This window comes from Lycorma delicatula, chromosome 1 (assembly GCF_047948215.1).
Source record: "Lycorma delicatula isolate Av1 chromosome 1, ASM4794821v1, whole genome shotgun sequence".
Taxonomy (NCBI): domain Eukaryota; kingdom Metazoa; phylum Arthropoda; class Insecta; order Hemiptera; family Fulgoridae; genus Lycorma; species Lycorma delicatula.
This window is the reverse complement of record NC_134455.1, coordinates 228,748,843-228,773,260: the sequence shown is the minus strand read 5'-3', so window position 1 is coordinate 228,773,260 and position 24,418 is coordinate 228,748,843. Positions and strand designations below refer to the sequence as shown.

The 24,418-nt window shown below is 30.6% G+C and overlaps 1 protein-coding gene across 2 annotated transcripts in view; it reads left to right on the top strand.

Moving 5' to 3' along the window:
- Positions 1-24,418, top strand: part of Vps13B (vacuolar protein sorting 13B) — a 368,739-nt gene that overhangs the window by 222,246 nt on the left and 122,075 nt on the right. For both annotated transcript variants that reach the window (XM_075373949.1, XM_075373942.1), the window contains exons 34-37: positions 2,740-2,900; positions 9,141-9,342; positions 16,517-16,716; positions 22,890-23,192. In XM_075373949.1, the coding sequence (XP_075230064.1) occupies positions 2,740-2,900; positions 9,141-9,342; positions 16,517-16,716; positions 22,890-23,192 (866 nt within the window). The remainder of the gene's footprint in view (positions 1-2,739; positions 2,901-9,140; positions 9,343-16,516; positions 16,717-22,889; positions 23,193-24,418) is intronic.

Sequence of the window (24,418 nt, the reverse complement as noted above, 5' to 3'; positions counted from 1 at the left end):
TTAGTAATGAAATTATTAATCTGAAAAATAATCATATTATTTCTAATCAAAGTAAACTTATATCACTTGATCCATTTGTAGATGATTTAGGTTTACTTCATATAGGAGATAGATTTCAATACTATTATACTATCATATTAAAAATTCTCTTATTTTACATCTAAATGCAAACATTACTAAACTAATTGCTAATGCCGAGCATGTGCGTCTTTTGCATTCTGGTGTTTAATTAACTCATCATTCCTTACATCAAAAATATTGGATAATAAACAGTAAGAGAATCATTTCATCGATCATTCGTAAATGCTTAACATGCTTTTGATTTAATGCAAAAAACCAGGTTCAACAGCTTGGTCAGCTACCACCTTCCAGAGTAATTCCTTCCTGATCAATCTGTACTTGTGCAGTAGACTACGGCGGTCCAGTTATGATTCATCATTGCAGGCAGAGGTCTAAAACATTGATTAAATTGTATATCGTGCTTTTTATATGTCTCACTACCAAAGCTATTCACTTAAAAATAGTTTCTGACGTAACTTCACAGTCGTTCATTGCAGCATTTAAAAGATTTATATCATGTAGGTGTATCCCTATTCAAGTCTTTTCTGATAGCAGTTCCAACTTCCATTGCACCAAAAATATCCTTTATAATTTATTTCAACTTTTAAATTCAGAAAAACTTAAGTCAGATATTCAAGCATTCTCATCTATACAAGGTATAACCTGGTCATTTATTCTTCCTTCTCCCCATTTTGGTGGATTATGGGAGAGCGCAATTAAGAGCATCAAATATCATATGCGTCACATAATAAGACAAACAATTCCTAGTTTTGAGGAATTATATATAATGTTAACACAAATTGAAGCCTGCCTCAATTCCTGTCCTATCTTCACTATTTCAACAGACCATAGAGATCCAGAACCTCTATCTCCAGGACACTTTCTCATTGGATGTCCACTCACCTCTTTGCCTGAACCTGATTATGAAAAACTTGAAATTAATTACTTAGGCCGCTGGCAACTACTTCAAAGGTTTGTGCAATCTATTTGGAGGCCATGGTCTAAAGACTGTCTACATTATCTTCAACAACAAAATAAATGGTGTTTTCCTTCTCGACACCTTTATGTCGAAGATTTAGTATTAATCACAAATGAAAATTCTTCACCCATGCATTGCAAACATGGAATTGTCACATAGGTGTTCTGACAACTTAGTAAGGGTTGTTGATTTAAATACTCTTAATGGTGAACTAAGAAGACCTTTGCCTAAATTATGTTTGTTACCAATCTCTAATGGTTGATTTAAATAATATTTTTTATTGATTTAATTATTTGTGTACTATTCTTGTAGTTTCATTTGATATGTATTTTCATAATATGACTAATTAATATGTTCATAAATATTGTATTACTGGTTATAACCTAATTACATATTTATATTGATTTTAATTATATATTGTTCTTACATTCTTAAATAAACTACAGACAAATTATTATTATACATACATACTTGGATACAACATATGCATGTGCATTATGATTTATTTATTATTTAATCTATTTTTTAAAATGAATGTGAATGTAATTTCAAACTATTATAGATTACAATATTCAACTGTATTATTATACTGATAAGACATAATTTTTGTTTCCTAACATGCGATACATGATTTTAATTTGTTTTTTGTTGCTGAAAACAAATATGAACTCAGAATCTTTCTATCGCCCAACATTTGTGAAAACTTTTTATTAAAGAATTTTTTAACTTTTTTAACATAATTTGTAACCTATAAATAAACAATACTAGACAAACAATTAAATCATATCATAGTCACATATTATTACATCATATCTAATACTGAAGAGTGAGCCTTCATGGATAAGATTAATCATGTCTGTGCAGGTCAAAACATGTAGCTGAAAACACAGCTGAGTTGTTTATATTAAGTACTGGATTTAGGAATGAACTAATTTTGTTCAGTCTTATCGCTGTCTTAGATTTGTTAAAAATGCAGTGTCGTAATACCTCAAAATTGTGTAAATGATATGGATGCCTTTTGTTATGTATGTGGTGAGTTTACTGTAAAATCATAGAGAAAAAACATTACACCTTTAATTAAAAAAGCATATCATTTGTACTTTCAGTGTAAAATCGGTGATCAGGATAAGACGTGGGCTCCTCATATAGTATGCACTAATTGTTCTGTATGTTTAAGAGGATGGCTGAAAGATATACAGAAGGCTTCACCATTTGGTCTACCTATGGTTTGGCATGAACCAAAGGATCATGTAACCGATTGTTACTTTTGTTTAATAAGTGTGTCTGGAATTTCTAAAAAATCTAAACATACTGTAAAATATCCTTCATTGCAATCTGCAATGATCATTAAGGCATGATACCATCTCCACCAATATAATGGCCACAATATTATAAGGTTCAAATAATAACAGATTTTAATTATATTTTTAACATTACTGCATAATTATTAATTTCTTTTTAGTAAAATTAATAACTTTTGTTATATTTGTGTGAAAATTGTTTTATTGAAGTTTATGCTTGCTATATTTTTAATAATTCTCAAAAGTTAGTAGGTTTTTTGAATCAGGTGGTGTTTTTTTTTTTTTTTTTTACTTAAAACAGCTAACACTACATATATTGTTAGTTATATATGCTATTAAAGAATACTGGGTAATAATTGTTTTCATTTTATGTTTTTGTTTTGAACATTTTATTTTCAGATTCTGGAAATGTAGGTGTGAGTGTTGACAAAATAATTTTGAATTCTGGAATTGCCCAACACACTGTCACAAATCATTTGAGCTTACAGTCTTTGTCTATTAACTCAGACCTAGGCAACCAGACTAAATTAGTACTTAATCCATGGTCACTTTCACTTAAGGTATGCAATTTTTATGTTGAATTTTCGTGATTTTTTTTTATATATATAATGTGTAAATAATACAGTTGCATCTATGTTTATATGGAAGCACATGGATATCCTTGTGTTTTAAACAAAATTGCTGTGAACCTCAGTTTTACCACCATGCACTTTTATTAGTTGATTAAATTGATTGCTTTAAATTGATTACTTTAGATATGTTATGATAAGGGCACACAGCTGGTAATATGAGCCTTGCCCTAAATTTTACTGTCCTAGACACATTAATATCTTTAACAATGAGTTCATGTTTGAATAATTGACATAATTGCTTTAAAATGCCAAGAGAGATCTACTTAGACTCTAATAATTTTTATGTTAACATTCAGTACTATTTCATTTCTGCAATTAGATGTAGAGTTGATGAGAATTAAGGAAATTTCCTTTATTTTATTTGTTTAACTGCATGCCTGTGTAAAATTCCCCCCCAAAAATTAAAAAAAATTTGAACTTATAATCACTTAAAATTCCATTTTGCTAACCCTTCCTTAATTTCAACATTTTTGGTTTTGTGATTGAGTTATAATGATAGCTTTTTAAACAATATCTTTTTCACTCGGTAGTGTTTATATCTGAAAATAATATAATTATTTTCTTCATTTTCATGGGAAAAAATAAATTTATGTAATTTAAAACAACCATTGAAGTAGATATGAAGTTATATTAAAAAAAATAAAATACATAAACTATTTTCCATCATTATTCAAGTAGGAAAAGATATTAAATTAATTGTCTAGAATAGGAAATATGAAGAAGTACAATGTTTTATTTAATATGCTGTATACATATTAGCCCTGTACACTTAGCATATAGTGGTTGACTATTTTTAGCAGGACTGATGATAATGACAAAATAATGCTTTAGCAGTACCGTTAATAATTAGTTGAAAAAAGATTTATGTAGCACCAATATTTAGTATAGTGTAAGGGCTGCTGTCCTATATAGTCAATAGAGCTCTAGTCAATGAAGTCTTTGAATGAGAATATTTAAAATTTTTGTATTTTATTATCTTAGTAAACATTTTTTCTATCAGATCATATATTCAGTACTTTTTTAGAAGTACTTTTTTTAAAAAAAACAACATATTTTTTTATATTTAAGCTTAAAAAAATTAAATAATTCAACTCTTCTATGTAAATTTTCAGTTTTTACCTGAGAGTTGTTGATCTTTGTTAACTTCAAAATATGATAGGAAAGTTTTAAGATGGCTTGTAATTTATAAATGAGTGCACTTACAGGGTATTATGATGAATTTTCTTAAAAGTAATAGCCTTCCGACTGAACACACTAACTCCAATGGTGTTTCCACTTTGGAAGCATTCCTGAAATTTTCTTTTGTAAGGATGTTAAGATTCCTCTTTGTATTTGCCTGTATCTCTTCAGTTGAGTCAAATCCATTCCCTTTCACCAAGAATTTCAGTTTAGGAAACAGGTAGAAGTTGGCAGAGCCTAAATCAGCAGAATACAGAGGTTGCAGAAGCACAGAATTGGAATTTAGCCAAAAATTCCACAATGGAATGCACGATGAGCTGGTGCATTGTTGTGGTGGACACAATTCTTGTCTCACCAAAGTACCTACCTTTTCTTCTGTACACTTTCATACAAATGCTGAAGGACATATTTATGGTATTTCTAGTTGACCATCTACCCCTTAGGGGCAAATTTTTAATGCATGATATCTATAACTGAAGAAAACCACCAACATTGTCTTCATATTCAACTGAGTTTGTCCTGTTTTTTTTTTGGTTGTGGCGAAGTTGAACCCTTCCTCTGCGGTAGTTGTATCTTTGTTTCTAGGTTATACCCATAAACCCATGATTCATTACCTGCATTATCCTTTTTAACAATCTGGGTCAGTTTTGACCTGTTTAATCAGTTCTTGGGACACTTGTTGGTATTGTATATGCTAGTCTGACAACAATTTCTGAATAAATTTTGCAGATATTCGACAGACGTTCAAATCTTCAATTAAAATTGATTGAACTGCTTAGAAACTTAAATTCAGTTCATCAGACATCTCCCTAAAACTAAGTCTACGGTTAGATAAGACTAAATTGCGAACTTTCACAATCTTTCCAAAGGTTTTTGAAGTTGTTTTTAATGATTTTGTGGAGGTGGAAAGCCAGCTTGACTGGGGGGTCATCTGTTGAACCAGATAAAAACATTTGTCCAGCTTGGACATTTATACCTGAAAGCTGTTTTTAAGAATTCACAAGTCTCCAAAGCTAATTTCCCAGTTTTCAGTCAAAATTTGCAAAATCAATATTATGCTGAGAACAAAAAAACGTGTCCCCACTTTCCAGGATGCCACTTTCTATTGAAGAAAGATATCGCAGTGATCTTCTCAGCACGTTTCAAGGACAAACAAGCTTTCCCTTCCAAAACCTTCAATCTCCTATTGAGCAGTGGTAGCACTTATCTTAAAATTTTAATCACACCTTGTAGCCCTCTCTGCTACACTTATTTCAAAAGTGTTAGAAAAAAAATCTGGAAGTAGTTACAAAAAAATTCAATTGGAATTTCCTCCTAGAGCCATGTGCAAAATTTTTTTCTCCTTAATTGTGTCAAATCTTCAAACATTTAACATTGATTAGAATTTAGAGCTGGTTCTCTGTCATAAGAGTACAAGACAGTGAAAGTCATTTCACATAAAAACAGAATTAATAAATAAAACATGCTTAATATCAGGGTGCATTGTTATTATTGAGTAGCCAGACTTGGTGTGTCAAAGTTAAGTCCTTTTCCTGTTGGTAGTAACGCAAGTTTATAATCCTTCAGGTTAAATTTTTTAATGAATAATTTATTCTATACTGTCAAAAAGATTGTCAACATGGCCTCTTGACATTTGATTCAACTTTACATACTTTTTCTGATATTTGTGAATTTTCCATTCCAGTGTGAGGAGTGATGTTTAATTTTAACATCAGAGTCATAAATCCACATTTCATCAACTATTGTGATGTTATTTAAAATTTTTTCACCATTGTTGCCGCAATTAGCTTCTGACAAACTACATCACAATTATATTTTTCTTCTTGCTATGAATTAGGCACTAACTTTGCTACATCCCCAATTTTTCAGTTACAATATCATATCATGAGCCAATTGAAATATAACTCTCATCTGTTAGTTCCTGTATTGTTAAACAATAATTAGGACTCACAAGTTCTTTGATTTTGAGAGGCATATTGATATTCATGGCTTTTGCCATGAATGGGTCATTACTGATCTACATCCATTTTTAAATGTTGTAAATCACTCATAACATTAAATATGACTGTAAACTTCATTAATAATTCATGTGCATCAATAAACTTTTCTCTGAGTTTTATGAAAGATTTATATTAATATGTTTCTCATGTAAATCACTCACTGTAAAAACGGCAAAAGTGACACAAACAGTGATTAATTATGCTCACTGGATTAAATTATAGTCACATTTAAGAAACTAATTATACAAAGAAACTCTTTAATAGGATATGACATGTTACGTTTCACTTTACTCTGTAGTTGTGCATTAAAAAAATCCGATAACTGTTTAAAGAGAAATATGTGGCTTTTTGATGTGTAAGTTTGGTGTATTTCTTCCAAATACAAGACTTACAATATTTAAGGCTTGTACTTTTGTTTGATGATGTCCAGTATATTTAGACTTGAATGTGGCATTTACAATTATGCATTCTGATAATAAACCATATAAATAATCTTTTCCAAATTAATGAAAGTATAGTTTGATCAATTATGTAACAATACATACTCATGAATAAGTTTTTGTACAACATTCATCATAATACATAAAAAAAAAAAACTATTCCAAACTATCATACATCCACAGTAATTATAATGATAAAACTGTAATATTAAATACAACAGAAGGTTTGATTCACATTATTTGTTATCATAATTTTAGTTTATATTATTTTTTTCTTGTTGTTTTAATTCAGTCATGGAGGTACTCCCCTGTAAAATCTAGAGTTCTAACTGTTAAAAACTTTATATTAGAAGTTCTTGTAATGAATGTAAGATGTCATATGAAAGGAAAAAACAATTAGAAACTCTATTGTCAGACAATAGTGTGAGCTATGGATGTATGTCTTGTATCTTGATAATCAGCACTGGTCTTAACATGTGTTCCCATGAATATATCAAAAGAAGGAACTAACTCTGGACATGGCTAAGTAGCCAGTCAGTGGTCATGTTTTTCACAGCAGATTAAAGAAGGAAAAATGAGATAATTTCTAAAAATATGAGAACTTTCTATTACACATATACTAAGTATTAAACATTATATAACACACACACACACACACACAGAGAGAGAGAGAGAGAGAGAGAGATTATTACCACATACATGGTGTGCTTCATGTTAGTGATCGCGAAGGTAGCCTTTTAGATGTCAATGGAAGTACAATACACCTACATGCCTGCACAAGAGTCCCTCTTCGCAAAACATACATAAAATAAAAAATATATATATATTTTTTCCAGTACTTTTTCAGAATTCCAGTATTAGCTTTTTCATTTGTAATAAATTTCAAAATTAAAAAAAAAACGATTTTTAATAAATTATAAATTAATAAAATGATAAATAAATATGATTTAATGTAATTATATAATTTAATAACCAAAGATGCAGGATCCTGTGAAATTCGATTCTTGGAATTAATACAGTTAGTTTAACTTATCTATTTACTGTGTTTTGGTGTTTATATTTCATTTATAATGAAATATACGAGGTGTGACAATAAAGTAATGAGACTGATTTTTCTTTGCAAGATGTGGCAACCCTGCAGCTTGCATAGGCACACCATCTTTGACCTTGGTCTATAAGCTACTTCTAGTCCAAGTGGCACATTGATACAACTGCTCAGTCGTGAGTTGTGCTGTAATAAGTGAACACATATTTGTGTCTCTCATCACAGAAATGAGACCGCAAAATATTGTGCAACGGTATGCCATTTCTTTTTGCGTTAAATAGGGTGAAAACACGACGACAATGTATGGTAAGCTTCAGAAGGCTTTTGGAGAGGAGGTTATGTCAAGAGCTCAAGTTTTACGGTGGCATAAAATATTTAGTGAAGGCAGAACGAATGTTGAAGATGAAGACCGCAGTGGATGACCATCAACCTCACAGACAGATGTCAACTTGATCAGGGTGCATGAAATCGTACGATCTGATCGAAGATTATCCATGACAAAGATTGCAGAAGAACTCAACATCATTCGAGAAACAGTTCGTCTAATATTAACTGAAGATCTTGGTAGGAGAAAGATTTGTGCAAAAAAGGTCCCCAAAAATCTCACACAACAACAGCGAGAAACACGGAAAAATGTGGCAGCCAATCTGTTAGAGCAAACGGAAATCAATCCAGATTTGTTGAGCAATGTTGTCGCTGGTGATGAAGGTTGGTTTTATCAATACAATCCAGAGACAAAACGCCAAAGTTCGCAATGGTGCTCAAAGGGATCACCCAGACCAAAAAAAGCTCGCATGTCAAAGTCAAAAGTGAAATGCATGCTTATATGTGCTTCTTCAATTCCAAGGGAATTGTTTATAAAGAGTGGGTGCCTCCTGGACAAACAATTAACCAATATTTCTACAAAGAAATTTTAGAAAGACTTCGTAAACGAGTTCTTCGTGTCCGTGCCAACATAGCTGATAATTGGATTCTGCATCACGATAATGCGCCATCCCATACTGCTCTGTCAGTACAGCAATTTTTAACCTCAAAACAAATTTCAGAACTACCACAGCCACCTTATTCACCAGATATCGCTCCTTGCGACTTTTTTCTATTTCCAAGAGTCAAAATGGCGGTCAAGGGACACCATTTTCAAACAACACAAGATGTCCAAAAAGCTGTGACGAGGGTCTTGGAGGATATTACAGAAGATGAGTTCCAGAAATGTTAACATCAATGGTAGAAGCACTGGAATAAGTGTGTGCAATCAGAGGGGAACTACTTTGAAGGAGACAACACTATACATGACTAAAACGGTAAGCAACATTTTTTTTCCACATCAGTCTCATTACTTTATTGTCACACCTCATATATATATATATATTACTTGTATTATGAAATTATATAATGCAGCTGTGTTAGTTACATAACAGTATAAAGTCATAGCTTTATTATGTTTTTTCAATAGTTTTTTCCATGATTTTTTTCATAGTATTTTATATTTATATTTGTTGATTAGATTGTACTTTTATGGGAGAACTGGCTGTCGATGCCTATATTACAAATTACAGTAAGATCAGATGTGTTTTCTGTAGATATTTCTCCAAAACGTTTGCAGTGCCTACAAGAAGTGTATTCGGAATATTCTAATTATTGGAAGTTATCATCATCTTCAGCAGCACAGTCATCACGAAACTGTACCTTGGTTTTGTCTGGATCGGGTAATATATTTATCTTGTTTCAAATTTATGATTGTGTTCTATGATTGTATCTTATTTATTAATTTACGAAACATTCCTACTAGTTGTTATAATTTTATTGGTTTTGCATTTTTTTACTTTCTTAAACTCTTTATGGTTGTTGGATTTACTATTTAACAACATTAATAGAAATTTAAAATGCTGTTAGATCTTAAAACTTTTAGTTTTTTTAGTGTTTTTTTTTAATTACCTCTGGTATATAGATTTATTTATTTATTCCTTTTTTGTTTTGTATTTTGAAAATTAATTGATTAGTTCAACTTATACACTATTAATTGAATGTAACTTCAGTTTTCACCATTTTTTTAATTTCACATTACTTAGCTGTTCTGTTGGCTTTTTAATGTCCCATGTTTTGGATTAAGTAGTTTTTTAAAAATTTTCGGGAACCTCTTGAAAACTTATAAATTTATTTTATTTTTTTAAGCCTTCAAGACCACCAGCTGAGCCACTATTACTCATGCTACAGAGGCTGGCTTGTAAATTAACTATGAGAGAATTACTTGTTAATTAGCCATAAATTAAATTGAAATTTTAAAAAAATGTACCATAATCAATTGTTTATATTTCCCTGGCAGTTGTATTTGTCTGTTTTATTACACTTGACCTTCTAATATGCAGATCAAATTTCAAAAGTTTACTACTTCTGCTCTTAGTGTCCTTTTTTACAACCTTCTACAGAAATTTTTTTCTGCCATTTTTTGCTTCCAGACTTATGGCTTTCACCTGGCAGAAAAATTAATTTTCTTTACATAAAACTGATGGATCTTATATTAACATTTTAAAAAACTGGCCTTCAACTATTGTGAATATGTGTAGTGTGACTGTTATCCTTTTCAAAGCTATACTTTACTGACATGGTAAATGATTATTTGTTGAAATATTTATTTTCTAATGGTAGTTTGATGTATTTTGTAAAGAGTTTAGAATATTTTATCTCTGTTTGACATAAAAAAAATTGTTCTTAGGCTGTCAAAGCATCAGTGAGTCCTCAATCTGTTAACATTTGAAGTATAAAATAAAGAAGCAGTTTAGTTATTACAGTTAAAGTCAAAATAGAAGTAGTGAAAACCATTGTCTCAGGATTGTTAGCCTGTGTATGACATTGTATTGCTCTCTTATTTTCTCTGAATTTGGTAAAATTTGAGTGCAGGTTACAGACCTTAATTTCTTTTAAAGTTCATTGTCTCAACTGCTATTACAAAAGAATGTTTAAATCTTTTCACTGTCCTGAAATTAAAGAATGGTAATATTAAAATTAAAACGGGTACAAACCTAAAGGAGGTCATCTAACATTGCTACTCATAGTATTTACTGGCCTTATTAACAGAAATTTAACAATGTACCAAAGCACAGAACCCTTATAATACATGAATGAAGTATTAAAAAAAAAAATAAATAAATTATTTCTCCCAGCACTAATGTTGTTTGAGATAAAAAATTACTAGTAACTTTTTATTAATATTTGCTGTGTTTGAAATTTTACTTCTTATAAATTATTTTTTATTAAAAATAAAGTTAGAAGTGTTAAAAAGACAAGTCTATTTACTTGAAGTTTGTAACAGGGAAATATTTGCATATCAAATTTTTTTTTTGTGAAATGTAACTAGATGTTATATGACAATACATTACATGTTTGTTTGTACTCTCCTAAAATCTGTTTTTTTTTTTTTTTTTAATTTTCTGTTGTAATTTGCTGTAGGTAGATCCCTCTTTAGATTCTAACGGTAGTCAGCTAACATTTTTCAGTTCCATTTTTCCTGGTGCCATATCTTCATTGTAGATATCTCCTGGTGAAATCATTCTCCATGTTCAATACTAATAGTGCCAAGATTTTTAGGCAAAAAATCCAAATGTGAATGTAAGAAATGGATTTTGAGTGAAATGTTACACCCAAGTTCCTTGTAGTTTTGAAGGAATTCACTCACAAGTTCTCTGTAGTTATTGGCCTTATGGTTCCCAAGGAAGTATTTTACCACATATCGAAATGGTTTCCATGCAGCAATCTCAAAGTCTTTCAAACATTCTTCAAATGCTGGATCACTCTAGTTTTCTTATTTGTGGTCCAACAAAAATACCTGCCTTTATTTTAGCATCACTTATATTAGGGAATTTGTTTTTTTAGAAACTGAAACGTTGCACCATTATGATCCATTGCTTTAATACAATTTTTGAATAAACCTAGCTTATTGGTGGCAGAAGATAAACTTTTTCTGGTTTTACTAATGCCTGACTAACAACATTCTTCTCTCATACAGTCAGTATCTTTCTCTTTAGTGTTTGCTTTTTTATGTAACAGTTTTTTCTATGCCTGCTATCCCACTTACACAAAAAGCAACAGAACTTGTAGTCCAAGTAAAAAACCTATTACTTTCAGATCTCCACAAATATGCCATGTATATTTTTCATACTGAATTCTGCTCAATACAAGTTTCATATTTTGATAAGACTCCTTCATCTGAACATCGTATGCTAATGGTATTGATAGGTAGTTATTTCCAATGTGAAGTAGAACAGCTTTCAAACTAAGCTTTGACAAGTCAATAAAAAGTCGCCATTCATCAGGATGATGCATATATTCCAAAGCTTCCTGTAAAAAGTCCACTTCATTGCAGTATACTTAGTTTTCGCACTAAGAGAAGAAATGTTCAAATTTTTGCTGTCTGTCACTGAAAGCACTGTGTTTGGTTATAAAAGATGCCATCCTATCAGTGTTGAAATATTATACAAGAAGCACAGCAAATATGAAAAGCCAAAGATTTGTCCTGATTACCTAATTTACATCTAATATACAGTTCATATGACATTTTTATCAGTGGAGTTATATTTCTTTTCTGAGACTTCAACGTACCTCACCACAGATGTAGCAGAAATTGTTTGGATGATTAATGCAACTGCGAGGCATTGTTAATACATTAATACTGTTTAAAAAGAAACACTTTATAAATACCCTAATTTAATAAATATACACTTGCTTTACTGAACAACGTATACCTGCAAATATGAAAGCCAGCTACAAAACTGAATGTTGTACACACGAGAACTTGCACTTGAATGAGAATTAAAAATATTTCTCTAGTCTGCACAACAGTTTATAAGTAAATGTAATAATGACATAAATAACTAATGAGTGAATGATATTTTTAAAGTAAGATGAAAATAGGAAGAATGAGTCACATCCCTTTTCATTTTAATTAGTGTGTAAATAATAAACATGATGAATAATGTTTAATAAATCAATGTGACAACAATTACAGGACTGTAATAAATAAACAAAAGCCATTTACTTGAAAAGTAATATAAAATACGTTCACAAAGTGGTATGCTTATGGAATTCATGCATGATACTACTTGAAAATAAGAATGGATGTTAAATAAAAACTAAGCCTGATAGAAGAACTCTGATTTCATATTTGAAATCAGAGCATGAAAAATACTATAAGAATCAGTTATTAACTCTCATTTAACAAAGTCAGTGATGATCAGTGTAATGATTCCCTCGCATGTCTTCTTTTAATGGGCCAAAAAGATGAAAATCGCTTGGAGCCAGGTCCAGACTGTGTGGAGGATACTCCTGCAGCTCAAAACCAAGATCTTGAAGGCAAAGGGATGTTTTTTGTCTGTATGAAGTCAAGTGTTATTCTAAAGCAAAATCACACCTTTAGAAAGTTTACCATGCCTTTTGGATTTGAGTTTTTGCTTCACTAAATGCAGTAGCTCACAGTAGTTGTCACTGTTTACTGATTGACTATTAGGTGTGAAGTAAACCAAAAGTGAGCCTTCCATATCACAGAATATCATCATCACCTTTCCTGCAGACATCTGAGTTTTGTACTTTTTTTTGTGGGAGATGAAGGATGTTTCTACACTAAACTTTGTCGCTTACTCCTGGGTTCAAAGTGATGGACCCATTTCTCATCCATGGTTATTATGCACTTAAGAAATGAGTCTCCTTCCTTTTCATAACGTTTCAAAAGCTTCTGGAAAATTTTCAAACAATTCTCTTTGTGGATGCTGGTCAGTCTTGTGGAACCCAGCGAGCACAGACTTTTCGAAAGTTTAAAGAATCATGGATGATTAAAAATGCTGAGCCATGGCTTATATTCAACTCACTTAGAATGACATCAAATGTAAGTCGTCAATTACCTAGAATCATTTGTTTACCACTTCAATATTGCCGTTAGTCTGAAGTGGAAGGCCTACCTAGCCACTGTTCATCACAGAGAGAAATCCTACCATTTTTAAAGCAATCAATCCATTTGTAGATCTTGCTTTTACTCAGACAACTCTCCCTATATTGCTGCTGCATTTGGCGAATAATCTTTGTTGGTTTCACCCCTTCTGAACTGAGGAGACATATCACTGCTCGCATTTCTTCCTTGGTGCAATCAGCCAAAGTAGCTTTCATTTTAAACAGACAATTAAATATAATCACAAATAGCTAACAATGAAACAATATTTTCAATGAACAGCTGATAGATTTTGAGTTATAGCAGAATGATCATTGCTGCCAGACATGTGATTGTGAGGGAAATCACGATTTTCCTTTACTTTTTGACTTACGGTCGTAATATCCTTAAACACATTGACAATTCTTCAGACTAGTAAAAATTTAGTAATAATTGTGTCTATATGCCAGTATATAATACCATATCTTTAGGATCAAACATGCAGAAATGTGTATCCCATCATGAAATGAGTTTATTATATTCAACTGAAATTTGTGTTAAAAGGCACTCCAGCTAATACCTTGTTGGTTTGGTAGTGATGGCTAAGGAGCTACGATCAGTTTCTAAAATATATTTTCAATATTTGAGATTTTTTGTAAATGTTTTACCTCTAAAACAACAGCTTAACAATCTAACTCATAAGCTTAAGAAACTTTCTCTCCTTGTATACTTTCATTTCCTTGAACATGCATACGTTTCTCATCTGTATGGTCAGTTAATAGCAGTTCTACCATCTGCGAAGGTCAGGCTTCAAATGCCACTCAGGCTAAACATTTTTCATTTGCTACAAAATTTATCAAAAAAAAAAAAATAATAACTGTAATTAGATGTTGACCTGCAGTTATCAAAGAGAGTAAATAAATAAGCAGTATGTTGGTGGTTATCTTTGATTTATTGTAAAAGAATAGCTCAAATTACAAAAAAATTGACAATGGTCTGCTAAATAAATAGTGTCTGAAAATCTACCATACCTGAGAAGTGAGTAGCTATAGACTGTCTTATCCTTTTCATATTGCAATTTATGTTTAGAAGAAGATTAAGCAGACTAGTAATAGAACTAAACATTTTGAATAAATTCCACAGCATTGTACATTCATTTTTCATTGCTAAATGTGTTGTATGAGATTTGTTCAAAAAGTAACTGTCAGTAGGGCTTGAGAATAAAATAGCTTATTTAATGCCATCAAACTAGTTCTGTTATCATTCTACACCCTTAACCCAGTTGTCTTTCCTTTATGGGATACATTTTTCGTAGTTCACTTTTTAGAATGGCACCAATTATGCTGTCTCATTCATCATTATGTCTTCCTTGTTGTCAAACTGAGACATTTTCAGCACTACCACTATCTTCAGCATGGGGAACAAATAAAAGTCACTAAGAGCCTTGTGAATAAGGAACCTGAGTTCAGTGCTGGACCACAAAATCATGGATTAGTTATGATAAATTAGTTAATGTATTATTTTGATTCAATTTCTGCTTGTATAATTCCCACAGGTCTAGTCTTTATTGCCAGATTACATCATGAAGAAAACAAAGAACATCCAGAGAGTACTGTGTTTTTGACAGTTTAGCCTTCTGTTACACATTCATGATGCAAAAATGTGCAATACTTAAAAAAGTCAGCATTACCTTCTCCTTATTCCTTACTACTAATCAAACTTTCTTTGGCCTTGGTAACTTACACTGGATACTGAATGTTCTTTGTTTCATTCGTGTGGTTTGTGAAAAGAAATAAAAAGTGTGTACTGTTCTAAAGTATAATTATATGAGAATTTTCAAAATTATTCAAAGTCATTTTTATATTTTGAAACAAAAACAATGCCTTTATAATTCCTAGAAATAATCTTACTTATTCCCTTATTAGTTTAGGTTATAATAATGTATTTATTGGTTGTTTAGTTAATGCAAACATTTAAAAACAGGATCACTAAGGGATTACTGAATGTTTTACATACTTTAGAACATACACTGAACTATTTTGTAGGAGAATAAGTATTAAAAAATTTATAACATATGTATATGCTAGCATCCATGTTGCAGCTTTGCCTGTGCTATATCGTTTGTATGTCCTGCCACAGTTAATTTTTTTATTTTTATGTTTTTCAGTCAAGTAACTGGAGGCAGGTGCAGCCAGTCACATTGCACATATAGTAACAGTGGCAGTGGCTGTATTGGTTGAGCCTCTGCACCAAACACTGTTACACCCCTTAAAAAATTTTAATTCAGAAAACCTCGAAAATGTTTTTCAGATATTTATCTAAAGAGTATTTGCAATCTCAAATATAGTGAATATCTTGTTCAGTATGGTCAGAAGTAGGGAAAATTTGCAAGCATTCAACTTTTTTTTACCTCTTTCAAGGTTGAATTTCAAAAAATCTAAAAATTGGTTTTAGATATTAACATGAAGATTGCACACATCAAAAATCAATATGGTATCTACATTTGTTACTGAGAGATTAAAAAAAAATAGCAAATTTCATAATTACTCCATTGTAATCCTTTAAACTCAGAATTTTAAAAAATTCATTCTTAGTGTGCACTTGCACCATAAGAAAGTGTATATAATCTTCATTACTTTATTCTTGGTGTTGTTTATGAATTGCACACGTCATTTGAGGTGGGATTATTTTAGTCTTGATTCGTTGTTTATGGAAATTTTATAAAAATCAGTAAATACAAGTGCAGTAATTCAGGTGTGTTATAACATTGTCTTTCCACCATTGACAATGTTTGGAAGAGATGTATAAACCATGAAGTGCAAAATTTTGAACGAGTTGCGTGATATTTGCATTTATTTTGATTTTTAAGAAATTATTCATCCTTTTAATAGACTAATATTATTAGATTAATACCGTGAGAAATATTAATATAAAAGGTTATTGTTTGTTATTTTATATATTGGCAGATCAACTAGAACAGCACTATAAGGAAGATTTACAGGCTGGGGCATTTCAATTTATTGATGGAGGCAGTGATCAAGAAGAACTACCTTTGACTTACCAAGTTGTGTTTTCATCTGGTGCCCATCGCAATCCAACCATGGCTTGGCGTTATCCCCAGCCACGAGCACTTACACGACTGTATATACAGCCTCTTCCTTTTAGGGTAAATAGTGAGTTATTTTTTTGTGTTTAGATTTCTTGTTTTCATTTTTACAGGAATTAGTTTTTATGATACCATTCTGAGCAGTGATGATTATCTGCTAACATGTATATTAGATACAGTCTTTGTGTAAATGAGATTACCAGTTCTAAAGTCATACTACAGTGAAACTGTGATGACTGTTTTGTACCAGTAACACTGACTTTCACATCCAGTTAACACATGCACTACAAATAATGAGACATTATCAAAATTTGGTTTTTCATCTGCACAGCCAACTTCAACATATTTTTTATGTACTTTTTTTATCTTGTTTAATCTGTTTTTCAACTTTTATTTATTTATTATTAAAAAAGAAATTTATCAAATATAATCTTTTTGTATGTTTTTATATTGTATCTCTTTTTTTATAAAAATGTAAAGCAAAAAATATTATATATAATTGCAATTTTTTTATTTTGTTCTTGTAATGTTTGCTGAAAATGTTAATTAACACATTTTAATAACATGGAATTACTTAAAAAATTTATACATAAGTACACATTAACTTTAACGTAACTATACATTATACACAAAACTTAAAACGTGTAGTGTACTTATACTATGAGTTTTGGAAGAGAGTTTATAAATTTGTAGAAAGTAAATTATCCTTTCAGTAAAGAAAAAAAACTTGATACTACAAAAAAAATTGTTTTGTCTGTAATTCAATCAAGTCAGTACGAAAAATGAGTTGTTTTATCAGGGATAATTATTTAAATGTAATTGATGAAGGTGTTAAAAAATGTAGGTCTGTATTGTATACAGAAAATTAATGTAAAATTAAAATTATATTTTTCAGTTTTACAATCCTCTATCTGTGCTGTTTGTGCAGAATTTCAGAATCAGTTCAGAAAATATTTAGTTTGACGCTTCATATTAATAAAATGGAACAAACTTAAGTTATCAAGTTAAAAAATGTACTAATATTGACAAATTTTTGAAATTAAACCAAAATAGAAAAGTTAAAAATCATTGTTAAGTGGATCAGCTGTTTGCTTTTTTATTTTTCCATTTTTGCTTTAGTTAATTATACTAAAATTTTAAATATTTTATAAACTTTTTATTTATATGGTTAAATAAATAATTTTTAAGTTATTTTGTGTTCAATAAATTAACAGCTTGTAGCTTTTGTAATTGTGATGGAGGGTCAGCTATTTTTTTAAGTAATTTACAATGAGAATGTTTCAATGAAATATTATATCATATTATTTAATTTCTTAAATTGGTAATTAAATTTATTGTACTTAAATCTTACAGAAGAGATTTACAATTTATACATTATAGTAATCTGATCCACCCAACTACATAATAAAATAAAATAAAATAGGGTGACACCTACCTTAGCGAGTACCTCACAACATCAGTTGCTCTATATAATTTTTTAAATCGTTTGTTGCAAATTGCAAATTAAAATTAAAAACCCTATACCATAAATGAGATTTAAAATTGTTAAAAGATCTTTTTCAATTAAAACAGAAATAAAACTATTTTTTTTTTTTTTTTAATTCAAAAATGTTAAATTGTAAATTAAAATTAAAAGTTGCATATATATATATATATATATATATATATATAATATGAAAAATTAAATAAAAATTCAAAATTAAAGTCAATAATAAAAATAAAATAGAAATTGGTACAGTTACACAACTTTGGCTAGCTAGTCTACACGGATTCTATTGATTTTAATTTTTACTTTTAATTTAATTTTATTAATGACTTCATATTTTATATTTATGCAATTTTTAATTTTAATTTACAATTTAAAATGTTTGAATTAAAAAAAAAAGAATTAGTTTTATTTCTGTTTTGATTTAATTGAAAAAAATCTTTTAACAGCTTTAAATCTCATGTGTAGGATTTTAATTTTAAATTTTAATATGTAATTTACAATGAACAATTTGAAAAATTATATAGAGCAAGGTACTGGTGATGCAAGGTACTTGCAAAAGCGCTCCTGCTTGGATTATGAAATAAGGTAGGTGTCACCCTATTCTATTTTATTTTATTAATTCTGTATTTGAGTTGATCGGATTAATATAATTTGTATACTGCAGAGGAATATGATGCCTGAAAGGATCGATTTTAGAAAAATAATTTTTACATATCTATAAAGTCACTGCCTGTTAAGTTGTAATAATAATTAATTTCCATCCACATCATTTAATCTACAATCTTCATCTGTTTGCTGCTGCTTCTGATTATATAGGTCTTGATGGCTGTACAGTAGGTTAGAACCCTCAAAAAGGGTATCAACCTTTAAAGATTGCATTTACTTTATTTACCCTGGATGTTGCAGTTCACTGCTACAATGACTTATACTTAAGTCTTGTGAAGTTAGCATTAATTAGCATAAGCCCTAAGTTAAGTATTAATTGTTATTTAGCAGTAACAACTCCCTCTATGAATCATGAGACCTTGCTGATGATGAGGGGGCTTGAAGGCTCAGCGATACAGAATAGCTGGACCGAAGGTGCAATCATATCAGAGATGTATCTGTTGAGAGCCAGACTAAGGAATGATTCCTGAAAGAGAGCAGCAGCTCTTTCAGTAGTTGTTAAGGGCATAGGTCAGGACAACGGCCATATCAACATCACTCAATCCTCTGAGTAGTGCGCAGCTGAAAGCAATGGAAAACTGCAGGTGCTTTTTTTCCAAGAAAATGTAGCTCTCTGCATTTTCATATAACAATGATGGAGGCGCCTTCCTTGGTAAAATATTTCGGAGGTAAACTAGTCCCCTGTTTGGATCTCCAGGTAGGGACTACTAAGAAAGGGGTCACCAGAAAATTAAAAAATAACATTCTACGAGTCAGAGCATGGAATGTTAGAAGTCTAAAAACGGTTGGTAGGTTAGAAAATTTAAAGAGGGAAATGGATAGGATAAATGTAGATGAAGTAGGAATTAGCGAGGTTCGGTGAGAAGAGGAAAACCACTTTTGGTCAGGTGATTTTAGAATAATTAACTCAGCTTCAAATAATGGGCAGGCAGGAGTAGGTTTCATAATGAACAAGAAGATAGGGAAGAGAGTAGAGTATTTCAAAATGCATAGCGATAGAATCATTGTAATAAGGATAAAATCAAAACCTAAACTGGCAATTGTTAACGACTATATGCCTACAAGTGCCCATGATGATGATGATGAGGTAGAGTGTGTATATGAAGAAATTGATGAAGCATTTAAACACATAAAAGGGGATGAAAATTTAATAATAGTTGGAGATTCGAATGCAAGCATTGGAAAAGGCAAGGAAGGAAATATAGTGGGTGAATATGGGCTGGGCAAAAGGAATGAAAGAGGGGGCGGGCTTATAGAGTTTTGCACGAAGTATAATTTAGTAATTGCCAACACCCAGTTTAAAAATCGTAATAGAAGAATATACACATGGAAAAAGTCAGATGATACTTGCGAAGTATCAGACAGATTATATCATGGTTAAGCAAAGATTTAGAAATCAACTTGGTCGACTGCAAAACTTACCCTGGAGCAGACATTGATAGCGACCATAATGTAGTGATAATGAAATGTAGATTGGGGTTTAAAAACCTGAAGAAAAGATGTCAGATGAATCAGTGGAATTTAGAGAAGCTTGAGGAAGAGGAGGTAAAGAAGATTTTTGAGGAAGACATCGCAAGAGATCTAAGTAAAAAAGATAAGGTAGAAAATGTAGAAGAAGAATGGGATAATATTAAAAAAGAAGTTCTTAAATCAGCAGAAGCGAACTTAGGCAGAACGAAGAGAACTGATAGAAAACCTTGGATTTCAGACGTTATACTGCAGCTGATGTATGAATGTAGAAAATATAACAATGCTAGTGATGAGAAAGTAAAAGGAACTATTGACAATTAAGAAATACTATAAACAGGAAGTGAAAACCAGCGAAAGAAGAGTAGATTAAAGAAAAGTGTTCAGAAGTGGAAAGAGAAATGAACATTGGTAATATAGACGGAGCATACAGGAAAGTTAAGGAAAATTTTGGAGTACATAAATTAAAATCTAATATTGTGTTAAACAAAGATGCTACACCAACTTATAATATGAAAGGCAAAGTTGATAGGTAGGTGGGTGGAATATATTGAAGAGCTATATGGAAGAAATGAATTAGAAAATGGTGTTGTAGAGTAAGAAGAGGATATGAAGAGGGTGAAAGGGTAGAAAAAATACTGAGATCTAAATTTAAAAGAGCATTAAAAGATTTGAATGGCAGAAAGGCTCCTGGAATAGACGGAATACCTGTAGAATTACTGCACAGTGCAGGTGAGGAAGCGATTGATATTTTATACAAACTGGTGTGTAATGTTTATGAAAAGGGGAAGTTCTGTCAGACTTCAAAAAGAGTGTTATAGTCATGATACCAAAGAAAGCAGGAGCATATAAAGGGTAAAGAATACAGAAAAATTAGCTTAACTAGACATGCATCAAAAATCTTAACTAGAATTCTGTACAGAAGAATTGAGAGGAGAGTGGAAGAAGGGTTAGGAGAAGACTAAATTGGTTTCAGGAAAAGTATAGGGACAAGGGAAGCAATTTTAGGGTTCAGATTAATAGTAGAAGGAAGATTAATGAAAAACAAGACCAACATACTTGGCATTTATAGACCTAGAAAAAGCATTCGATAATGTAGACTGGAATAAAAAGTTCAGCATTTTAAAAAAATTAGGGTTCAAATACAGAGATAGAAGAACAATTCTAACATGTACAGTAACCAGACAGCAACAGTAATAATTGAAGAACATAAGAAAGAAGCCGTAATAAGAAAGGGAGTCAAACAAGGATGATCCTTTTTAATCTTTACATAAAACTAGCAGTTATTGATGTTAAAGAACAATTTAGATCCAGAGTAACAGTACAAGGTGAAAAGATAAAGATGCTATGATTTGCTAATGATATAATAATTCTAGCTGAGAGTAAAAAGGATTTAGAAGGAACATTGAACGGCATGGATAAAATCCTACGTAAGAACTAATGCATGAAAATAAACAAAAACACAACGAAAGTAATGAAATGTAGTAGTAGAAATAGCGAAGATTAGACCACTGAATGTAAAAATAGGAAGAAAAAATATTATGGAGGTAGAAGAATTTTGTTATTTGGGAAGTAGAATTACTAAAGATATACGAAGCAGAAGCAATATAAAATGCTGAATAATGGGTACTGAAATGAAACGACTAGCACTAGATAGGGAATCTTGGAGAGCTGCATCAAACCAGTCAAATGACTGAAGACAAAAAAAAAAGCAGTAACAAGTTATTGTTAAGTTTTAATTGTTTTGTTTCTGTTCATATTAGTATTTTGTTATTTCAAGATTTAATGTTTTATTTAATTTAATTATTTACTGTTTTTAAGATTTTGTCTGTGGTAATAGTTAATAATTGTTAGTAGTTGTACTAGCTGTTAGTAGTTGTAAGTTTGCTTTCTTTTTGTGTTTTGTTTTTTAATATATAAGTTTACGTGTTTTTTATTTGCTTTAATTTTTGTGTGTTAATTTTCTATATTTTTTTTTTCCAGACGATGATAACATGAAAACGTTTTTTTGCCCATCCAAAAAAAAAAAAATTTGTTTATACTTTTTTTGTTCATTTTGTTACATGTAATATTATAGACAACTTTTTCCAACTCCTTTTCATTATTTAAGTTTAATGATTTTTTTTTTTTTTTTTTAAGTAAAGGTTATTTTAGTCACTATCCACCAAAGCTCACTATATATATTCAAATTACTACATCCAGAGCTCTTTCATATCTGCAATATCTGTGGATACTTATTTATTAAATTTTAGCCATTGGAAACTTTACATCAAACTATAGTTTAAATTTATTTTAAATTTTGAATTATGGAATGCAATCTTTGAGTGATTAAAGGTTCCTACTGTCGTATTTAAGATCAAACTGTTTTTATTTCATATTTCTGTGTAATATAAAGTTTTTTGTTAATAAAGACCCTTTTTTAGATTCTGTGTGGTAAACTTTAGATTTAATCATTAAAGTTAGTTTGTGAAGTCCATGACATCTTGGGTTTGCCAGATCATACAGTTGTAGGTTTGAATATTTTGTTTTCAGAATTATTTGAAAATTATTTAACATAATTACTCTGTAAAGAAAGAGTTTGAATAATTAATTTCTGTGCTCTGTTTTTTAGGATTCACAGCCTGATGATAAAATTGATTGTGTACTGCAATTTTGGAGTGATCCTCATGGAGCATACAGGGATTACATTAATTTTAGCTTGTGTGAGAGTGCTGCCTGTACTGTTGCTTTGCCTTCTACAGCCAATATCCCTGTTGTTGCTGCTACTTGGCGTGTTGTGTTGGGAATCAGTTCAAATCCTCATCCACTGCCAGTTAATGTTAAAGCTCTTGCTGCTTGTCTTCGTGTTGATTCTTATTTCTGCCCATCTTTAATACCAAATATTCAGGTGGCAGCAACACTTGCATTTTGCAATGTAAGAGGAATTTCTTAGTTCATATTTTAGGAATGTTACTCTTATTACTTTTGCAAAATTTTTTAATTATTTTACTTACTCTCTTCATGGTCATATTTTATTTAGTTGTATTCTTACAGTATAATATATTAGTTTGCATGTGGTGAGTTATGAAAAGTATAATAGCATTGATTTTATATTTAAAATGTTTTTAAGGAACACAGTACTTTTGCCTTACAGAATTTATCATAAACTCTTGAATAAGAGTTAGCTGATAATAGTTGATTATTTGATAGTACTGTGAAATAGGAAGAATATTACATGTAAGATATTCCATTCATAAATTTGTGTACTATTATTAAAGTAAAAATAAAGTAAATCATTTAAGGTAAATGTTTATTAATGTCTTCAATGAGATAATTTAAATATATATTAATTTGATAAAACAACATCTACTGTGTATGCTTCAAGTAGAATTAATAGTTAAATATTAGACACATTTTGTTGAGGCAAATTCTTTGTTACACATGGTATTACTTTTTGGGGTGCATTTTCATGTTCCTATTTATTATCATCATCATTGTATGATTATTTGTCCTGATACAAGTCTATTTCACCACATCTGTTTTCATTCTCCTTTATTCCCAGTTAAACTTTTTTTAAGATCCTAATCGCTTCCATTTTCTTTTAAATCCGTAATTTTTACTCTTCTTGGCCTCCATTTTTTGCAGTTTCTAGTGATATTTGTAACATGTTTTAACCACCTACAAAAAAAAGTCAGCACTTCTCCCCATGTTTTGGTCCAGCCAGTTAACTTTCCTTTCTTTATTTAGCTTCTCTTTGTTAATACTTCTCATTTCTTCTTCATTTTTAATTTAATCTTCTCCAGTCTTCTCCATGATTGCATTTCAAACTTTACTACCAGTGTTAACCTAACCTTTCTTTTCTTAACCTTTCTTTTTACTACCAGTGTTTCACATCACATAAAAGTACATCCAAACATAACACTTCACATGGCACTTCTTAAATTCATATCTCCACCTTACCATATAATAAATGTTTAAAGAAACAGAAAACATCTAATAGAAAAATTAATAGAAAGTTGTTAAGTGCTTCCTTAGCCACTGCTCTTGAGTTCATATTGTTTACACTCTTACAATTTTCTGTCAACATGGTACCTAAGGTTTTCCTTTTCAATTTGCCTTACACAATTCAATTTAATTTGTTTTTCTCTTACACGGAAATTA